The sequence below is a fragment of the Pyxicephalus adspersus genome, chromosome 12 (assembly GCF_032062135.1).
Source record: "Pyxicephalus adspersus chromosome 12, UCB_Pads_2.0, whole genome shotgun sequence".
Lineage (NCBI taxonomy): Eukaryota > Metazoa > Chordata > Amphibia > Anura > Pyxicephalidae > Pyxicephalus > Pyxicephalus adspersus.
The window spans coordinates 7,172,213-7,181,858 of record NC_092869.1 but is presented as its reverse complement, the minus strand read 5'-3'; the positions used below and the strand labels follow the sequence as shown (position 1 = coordinate 7,181,858).

The 9,646-nt window shown below is 38.5% G+C and overlaps 1 protein-coding gene across 1 annotated transcript in view; it reads right to left on the bottom strand.

The window, feature by feature from the left end:
• The window catches only part of LOC140342518 (uncharacterized), a gene marked incomplete in the record, with an annotated part of 62,180 nt that overhangs the window by 32,021 nt on the left and 20,513 nt on the right, over positions 1–9,646 (bottom strand). The window contains 5 exon segments of the mRNA XM_072428725.1: positions 282–449; positions 2,157–2,450; positions 4,661–4,909; positions 7,230–7,478; positions 8,058–8,221. Of these exon segments, the coding sequence (XP_072284826.1) occupies positions 282–449; positions 2,157–2,450; positions 4,661–4,909; positions 7,230–7,478; positions 8,058–8,221 (1,124 nt within the window).

Here is a 9,646-nt window from a genome sequence, read left to right as displayed (position 1 = left end):
TACTATAAGTTATATTAGAAAGCTACAATGTATAGGTGTGAAGTGAGCCATCCATTACTGTGATTAGTAGGCTTCCTGACCAATACCTGGGCTCTTTAAAAGGAGAAGTGTGAACCAATGAAGTGGTTTACATGTCACAAAGCACACCTGTAGCTGGAGATCATGCTGCACTCTGCAAAGGTTAAGACATTCAGACAGCTGATTTTCTTATGTTTAGCTGTTTCAAACCTATGTGTAGGTTTGTTTCAAACTACTGTTAAAGTCGCAAATGGTCACCATACCTGCTTCAGGTGGGTCCATCACTGGCCTTATGCTCCTAGGGGGTTGTGATGGGATGCATTTGTTTTTTATGACCACAACAATCACTATGCTGGTGATCAGGAGGAGGAGGATGAAGACAATGATCACAACAATAACTGTGGTTGAGGAAGTATTTTTAGAATTTGTCTCTATAAAACAAAGATTTAATTGCAAGAAGGTCAAACAATAATGGCAGCAGCATACATAGTGTCACAGCATCCATTTAGAAATATTTGGCCATTTACAGTCAAGTGACATCTAGTTGATTACTACATGCCCCTGCACTTCGCCCACTGTCCCTGCTTTTTTTTTAATGAGCCATACAGACAATAAATAAATAAAAAGGATCACAGAGCATTGATATATATACAGTACTGGAGAGTCACAAGTCTGTTCTGTCTCTGGTATTTCAGGGTTTAGTTCCTGGGTCTGCACACCTGCCCATTATGTGGTTGCCATCTCATGGTTCTCAGGACTGCATACCTGCTGTGTCTATTGTAAGGGATTCCTATCAACTTTGCACTTAGTACCCAAATTTATATGTCTACTGTGCCCATTACGAGGGGTTCCCTCTTCCCTGTGCTGAGTTCCCTGGCTTGCAGACCTGTTGTGTCCATTCTGAGGTGCTCCCGCAATCCCTGCAGGATTTTTATTAGTTTTATATTAGGTAGAATGAAGCAGAAGAAGCAGCAATAAATAAAGGTAGGCAGGTACACCCAAAACTCCCAGCTGACCAGGAATAAAATTGGGAAACTTGGCAGGGGGATTTCCCTAATGGAGCCTCTATTGCTTTTAAAATATGCTTGTCAGATTTATCCTTTTTATGTCTGCTTTGGGAGGCCAAACACGGGGCTGGATCATCACCAAGGTAAACCTGGGCAGAAGCCTTGGCCCAGGAGAGAACCAGCTATACCCTACCTTCTGCTGCAGTACATTATATGAATCAGGGCCTGATTCTATGAAGGCCACCTAATTCTCACATGGCCTAGGGTGCCATAACCACTAGGGGGGCGGTGTTACAACTTGAAAGTGATTGTAACAAGGTCAAATATAGTACTCTCTCTAACCCCTTCACTCTCTCTAACTCAACTCTTTCTCCCTCTCCTTCATTCTCCTCTCTCTCCCTCTTTTTTCTCTCCACTCCCCTTCTATCTATCCCTGCTCTCACTTGCTCTCTTTATCCCTCTTCCCCTTCCTCCCTTCCCCCTCTCCTTCCCTATTCTCTCTCCCCCTGACCCACTTCCCCTCCCTCCAATTCTGCCCTCTGCCTCATCTTCTCTCCCTCTTCTATGTCTTGTTTTCTCCCCTCTCTTTCTCTGGCTCAGTTCTCTTCCTGTGGCTATCCTCTTCCTCTCTGTTTCCTCTCCCTCTTTCTCCAGATTCTCTCCTACTACTCTTTCCTTGTCTCTTTCCCCTCATTATTTCTATTTCTCTTTTTATTCCCTCTCTCCAACGGCCCTCCTCCTCTCCCCCCCCCCTCTTTTTCCATCTACCCATTAACTCTCCTTGTTGCTCTATCTCCATTTTTCCTCTTTCCCACCCTTTCTCCCCTCTTCTTCTCTCTCTCTTTCTCATTCACATGGAATAGCTCCCATTGTATGCTTTGTGTGTGGCTGGGATAGGGGCAGCAAAAGCTAGCTGGCCTAGGGGAGCAATCCAACCCTGGATATACTGCATTTATAAATCAACTTTACCATAACACATTTTAGACAATATGAGCAGGGAATAAATATGAAAAAACTCGAACTGATAGATTCAGATTTACTTTATGGATTGTGGAATACACATAATATCAGTATATGTTTTAGGTTTTATTTCACGGAGTGATCCTAAAATCCTGACTATTGCACACTCACCTTGTACCTGGATATATAATTTTTCACTCCTTTTCTTGACACTGTTATTTGCATTTCTTACTTCACAGAAATAATAATTCCCAGAATCTTCCAGCTGAGCGGACTGGACTTCATATTTATTGGATGGACTAAAGTTCCTCACTTTTTGTCCATTTCTGTAGAAAGCAAACTGCAGTTCTGTCTTCATTCTGAGCGGACTGAGGTTTGTGTTACACACCAGGGTCATGTTGTTACCATCAGTTGTTGTATTACTGTAGGGTATTGCAGTAATGTTTGGCTCTGAAAAGGAAAGTTCTTGGATAAAAAAAAAGGCAAATACTATAGTTAATAAAATGGAAAATAAAGCTACAAGACCATTTTACTGTACATCTAAATTAGTAAAATTTTGCCTTTAATTTAAAACATTTTCCCCAAAATAAATATACTTTAGTTGAGCAGACTAGAATTCATGATTACATAAACTAAACCTGTGAACATTCTGCCCATCTCTGCAGTTAACAAACTCTTTTCTCTGTATAAATTGACCTAAGCTGCCTCTACATTTTATTTATGACCTGCCTGATCAACCAATTGTAAAAGTGAAAGTTTTGTGCACTATTGTATAAGTAGATTACTAGTAGTATTAGTGTATTAATTTGTGCTCTATTGTCACCAGTAGAGGGCACCAAGTCAAAAGTGATACAAACTCTTGCTCAGACAACAATAGTTTGTTATACATTTTTGGTGATGACATAGCACCATCTAGTGGCCTAAGTATAAACTGAGATTCTACTCCTAATTGCATTTTCTGATAAATGCAATTACCAAAAACCAGTTGTATCATGCTGTGTCCATGCACATAAAACAACACATACACAAAGATGTCCAGATACTGGGAAAACATTCAAAATATAGCAGCAAAATCTTCTTGTATGTGACGTTTATTTAAAAAGAATAAGAAAAACAAAAACATGTTCAGAAATCTGTGAAGTCTGTATTCCATGGGCTGAGGGTTCTATTTCTTTCAGGGATCCAGATTCAGTTTGTTCTAAAATTATGAGGAAACCTAGTGAGCTAAAGGACCCAACACCCTCAGTGCACAGAATGTAGCCCATCCCTGCACCACCATGTAGCCCTTCAATAATACCATCTCCCCCCAGTCACCTCTTTGCACCTACCCTGGGCCCCTATATCACCATACAATACCAGTGCCCCCCAGTCACCTGTCTACACCCACACCCTGAGCCCCTATATCACCATACAATACCAGTGCCCCCCAGTTACCTGTCTACACCCACCCTGAGCCCCTATACCACCATACAATACCAGTGCCCCCCAGTTACCTGCCCCCCCAACGCAATATTTCCTGAAATTACACCAATACACCAAGTTACCCATCATCCCTCGCCCTGTACCCCCGAATATTGTCCTACGTTTATATTAGTACACCCTAGAAATCTGTCTTACCCTCCCTGTACCCCAATATAACCCTGAAATAATACCAGTGCAGCCCATGCACCTATCTACACCCCCCTTGAGCCCCTATGTCATCACACAATACCAATATACCCCAGGCATTTTTTTTACCCCTTTCTGCACCCGAATATCACCATGCAATTATACCATTACACCCCAGTTACCCATGTGCCCCCTCTATGCACCCCCATGTCACTGTAATATTCAGAGTAACCTACCCCCTCTTAATACTTATGACTCCAAAGACAGTACACTTCCTTTTAGGAATGTGGTGACTTTAGCTGATTTTGGTTTACCTCAGATTACCTCAGACACCTCAGTGTAGACCCGCCTACTCCCTGCTTCTTTGTGACATCACATTCACCTATTTTAGCCAGTTAGGATTATTCATTCACCTCCTTCATGCAGGAACATTTTTTTTCTTGTTCAAATGACTTTATTAAACAAGTAACAATATTTTCTTTTAGAAACCCAGAGTTTCTAACCCAGAACCACCCTTCGGAGTGGAATTGTCAGGAAGTATATTAACTTACCTGGTAAGAGGTGCCCACTGCGTCCTTCGGTAATGCCCAGCATTTTATTCCCCTGGCAATACCAGCCGTGCATCTGTGTAACCTGACAATGCCTGTCCAGCGAGTGAATGTTGGGGACGCGAGGCCAGGGGAAGCAAATGGGACCAGGCAGAAAATGTAAAATACTAAGTATTTTTAAATGTACCGCTTTTATATTTAAAAATATTTAATATGCATACCGCCAGGGAGGTTAAGTAACATGGCTGAGATGCCTTAAAGTTGTATAGGTGAGGCAGGGGAAGCATATTGGATTGTGGAAAATGTCATCTAGAACACTTCCACGTGATCCCTTGGTCTGACCTCTAAAACCCAGCAATCTGTGTGACAATGCTTTATTTCAGGGGCATTGCAACTAACTTGAAAAGGCATCGGCTCGAAAACCAGCCAAGATCAAGAAAAGTGTCATATCACCTCTACTCATAAGAAATTAGGAAATTATAAACCTAAATTCACTTAAATGTGCTACTAAGGATTTACCTGTATAAGAAATAGTGATGTCAGCACTTGAGTAGATTGTAGATTGGATTTGTTTTGCACATCTGTAGGTGTCTGTCAGATCTGTATATTTTATAGGCAGCAGATCAGGGTCTATGGCCGATGTCTGGATTATCTGATTGTTCCTGTAGAATGTTGTCTGTCTTGCAGAACGTCCCTGTGGACTGTGACACCGGAGAGACACATCATCACCTTCATATACATAGAGCGGAGCCTGAAGGATGACCGGACCTACAAAAATAACATGATATCTGGTGAATACATGGGCATGTGAATTTATTATATTGTTTGATTTGTTTCTGGATGAATCTGACAAGAAATTATCTTCTCAGACAACATGTATCTATGACATCCAAAATACTTACTATGAAATTAAATGAAATGATATATTCTTTATATTTCACAGAGTTAATGTATGTACGCAATCTGACTGCACGACCCACAAAAGTAGGATTTATATTTGCTGTGTTATATATTCTTGTCTTTGGTACTTCAAAGTGAATGTGTTTAGAATTCCTTTATTTTATATATTTTCTTTGGTAGAACATGTTACCAAAATCAGGGATTTATACTGGATTTTTAGGTATAAAGAAAACAACAAAAGTATACCACAATTTAAAACATCTATTTACAAAAGTTAAACAACTTACTGTACTGGTTGGTACATTGCATTGAAGACCTCTAAATAACATATCTGTATATTCATAATAAAAAATAAAATAATGAAAAGTATTAAAACGCTTTGTCCTTGGAAGGATTCATACTCTTTGTAGATGAAGCCATGGCCAGAATCAGATGCACAAAATGAAAACCAAATTATTGATAGTAAAGATGAAGCCTCCACATTGCCCACTTATAAAACAATTAATGTCATAGTCTGATGATACTAAGTCAACTAATATAAAAAAAAATGATTGATGTTGGGTGTACACTTTATTGCCAGACATTTTATTTCACCTGTTCAATTTAAATTAGGTAAGGTAATGGCAGCAATACAAAAAAGGGGTTTAGTGATGAGAAGTGAACAACTAATCTTTCAAATTGGGATTTTCATTTTGCATAATTTCATATGAATAACAATATAAAAAAAGTTGTGAAAAGACAATATAATTTTATTTCACATATTTGAAAAGAAGGTAAATTCTTAGGACTAATTGGTATTTCTATACAGTAAATAAATATTGTACAATGTACCCAAATTCAAGCACTCCAAGCATAAAGTTAGGTCTGTAGTGAATTAGGAAAGGAACTTAGTGGAAGGCCAGCATGACTTGGCAGACAGGGAGCAGACAGCATGGGGTTAAATTTTTTGTGGAGAGAGAGAGAGAGAGAGAGAAAGGGAGAGGGGGAGAAGGGAGCAGGCAGGAGGAGAAGGAGGGGTCAGTAGGTCTTAAAAAGGTCAGGGAAAGGAAGTAAAGGTGTTTTCGCAAGGGACAGCTGACAGAGAAAGTTTTAACACCCCCCCTCCCTTTTGGTTGTTATGGGTACAATATCGGGTGGTTAGGTTCTCTGTGGTTGGGGGTTGAGGTCTTTGAAGGGAGTGGGCTGTGTTTTGTGTTAATTATGTTGGGGGAACCCATCTAAGGTATTGAGTCTTCGGTTTGGTGTAATTTGTTGGTGGGTCTGCACAAGAAATGTTTATTTGGTTCCCAAACTGGGGAAGTGTGGGTGGCTGGGAGCAACTAGTTTGTAAGGTGCAGATCCCAAAAAGATAAAAATGGTGGCCTTCGAGGACCTGTAACCAGTAAGCAATAATTCTGGAAGCAGTATTATTATTGTATTTTTATTGGTATTGTTACTGTTATTTTGGTATTATTGTTATAATGTTTTGTGTATATTATTTTGTTCAGTTAATCATCTATGTTTGTTATAATCGTTATTATTGTCATTATACTCCTATTTTCTATTGTTATTTAAATAAAGTTATTTAACAATATTTCTTAAAAAAGGCCTGCAGGCCATTTAAGAAATGAGTGGTGTTATTTAATTTGTGAAAAGGGGTTGAGTGTCATATCTGGGGTGTTGGGGGGTTAATCAAACGGGGAGGGGGTGGGGGAAAATTTTGAGGTTGGGATAGGTAGGGGTAGGTATGCAAGTCTTCGGAGCTATGTTTTGCCACGGTCATAGTCTAACAATACAAATACAGTTTATAAACAAACATGTAAATATGTATTTCACAGATAATTATAATGAAAATAATTTTTGTGGACACCTGAATGAATCTCTCAATGTGTTTCACAGTATAAATATTACCGTTTCCTCAGGAGTAGTTGGTGCATCTAAGTATATAAAAAACGTTAATAATATTTAATCAAAAAACAAACATAAGTGTACACATATAAGCATGCATATAAAACTCATTGCAAATGTCCAAAATCTGACCAGGACCATTCTAAAATCACTAAACCCCTTTTTGTATTGATATGTATAAGAATGGCTTTCTATAATATAATACACCACTGAACATTTCTTTTTTTCTATGTATTGGCACCAATATGTTAATGACAACAGTTGACAGAACATAAAAAAGTTTCACATTAGCTCAACTTACCATCGGTAACACTCAGTGTGATCTTCTCACTTGTACCACTAATGTTGGCTGAACACCAGTAATCCCCATTGTCTTCTGTCTTAGCAGATACAATGGTATAGTCCTTTGATGAAGATATCAGGCTGTTATTATGGTACCATTCATAGTGTGATGCAGCAGGCTCCGCATTACAGCTCATTGTTATATAATCATCCCTGAGGATCTTATTCCAGTGTGGCTGTAACATCACCATAGGGCTTGCTGCAGATCCTGAAATGTATTTTTTGTTAAAGAAACATAGAGAAATATGTGCTGACATATTAGCATTAGGAATTCTTGTTAAGGTACACCTACACAGTAAAATGGACTGTTTAAATATTTACACCACAACACCCAGCAATGTGTGAACCGAAATATGTTGTTTTGTATTGCAATAGAATTTAAAATAATTTTTTGGAATATTTTTTAACAGCCTGAAATTTTGTATAACTCAGATTATTTACATAAATATATAAAGAATATATTATGAGGCCATCAAAAAAGTGCCACGGATAATCTCCTGGCAGGGGTCAACAATTGCCCTGGCTTGCTTTAGGTGGTAATACAGCCATGGAGCTTGGTCCTTCTAAATAACAAGGACAATGGAATATCTCATATATCTTTTCCCTGTGGTTCCAAAAACAGAGCTCATATAGCTTGTACCACACCCACACATGTATACTATAGATTCAGTCCAAATATTTCTGTCCATGTGGTTTATTCAGCTGCCTATAGAGTGATATTGCAAGTACTGAAGTTGCAATATACTGCATACTCCTTTACTTTATATATGGGTAACTGTGAGCTCACCTCGCCATCCTATGAGAACTGTAAAACAGAAAAGAGAAAATAGAAGAGTTATAAATAAATTTGGGGAACTTAGAATAGTCATGAGCCTTGTACAGAGAGATGCATTGTGATAGCTGAAGCCAACAGTCTGGAACTGTCTTTGTATATACATTGAGTAAAAGTAAATCAATTACACAGATTTAATAATTGAAATTAATAACAGTTATGTGTAAAATATTGAAAAATGCAAGGAAAACAGATCTGTCTATCCGGTTCCCTCTTACAGAAGCCATTTATCACATTAATTGTTAAGCGATCAACATGACAGCCAGTTAAGGCAACCTCATAAGACGAATTTACAAACACCCACTGACTTCAGCTGTGCCATGTACATATATTCTACCTATATAGATACAAACTAAGCAAGAAGAAATCTTTTCATACTTACTGAAGAGAATTATGAGCTGACAGATAATCTGCAATCTAAACATTGTTTCACCCGTATTACACAATGCTGACCCTGTGCTAAAAATACAAATAATAAACATGTAAATAGTTAACTTTTTTTGTAGACATACAAACATACCAGATTTCAGATTCATTCATTTTGTAGAGATCAGTTTTAGATGTTTCGGAGTTCCCTATAGCATCTTACCATCCTCTGGTCACTAAACCCTTGGAAGCCACGCCAAACTGCTTTTGGATTTACAGAGAAGCAAACGAATGTTCATGTACACAGGTCCTAAAATAAGTGATCAAGTAGATGGCAGAGAGTAGGAGAGGAGAGCAGAAAAGGAAGCAGAAGTACTTCGGGGAGGGTGGACAGGGGACACATAAGCTATTTCCTAATAATTTTTCACATTCTTTACTTTAAACTATTAATAGATACATTTCATGTTGTTCACAATGATTAACATATACGTCTTAAATAACAACGTGAATATAAATAATAACCTTTGCCAAATATAAATGGAAATGCAAGTATAAGTGTTTTCATTATTCAGAAACATATAGTACCTGATTTAATAATGCTTTCCAAGGCAGGAGAGAATACACTTTCATCAGTAAAGCTGGGTGATCCAGCAAACCTGGACTCGATTGGGTCTAGTCGTCAAAACATTTGCTAGCAAATAGCAAATAACTTTCAGGAAATCCATTCCAAGTTTGCTGGATCATCCAACTTTGCTGATGAAAATGTATCCTCTCCAGCCTTGGACAGCTTTAATAAATAAGGGCCATAGTCCTCACTCTAATTGAATCAAAATCAGCCTGTAAGTAGAATGCATTTAGTCTCAAAACACCAGAAATAAATCACAAATACCTCACATGTGAGGAAGGGTCACATAAGAATTGTTAAAGGAACCCAGGGTCGAGGCATTCAGTAAGCACGGAATCTCAGGATAAAGCCAGGGTTTAAAAATCAGAAATCCATTAAATAAACACCGCAGACCCTAGAGAACACACAGGACATACAGAAAGCAGCAGAGCTAGCTAAATAGCCAGGGATGATTACGAGGCTATTTCCTAATAGGCTGGCCCAGAAGAAAATTAGATGAAATCTCCAAAGTAAAGAGCAACCTTTGCTTTTAAAGTTGGCACCAAAAAAAAAA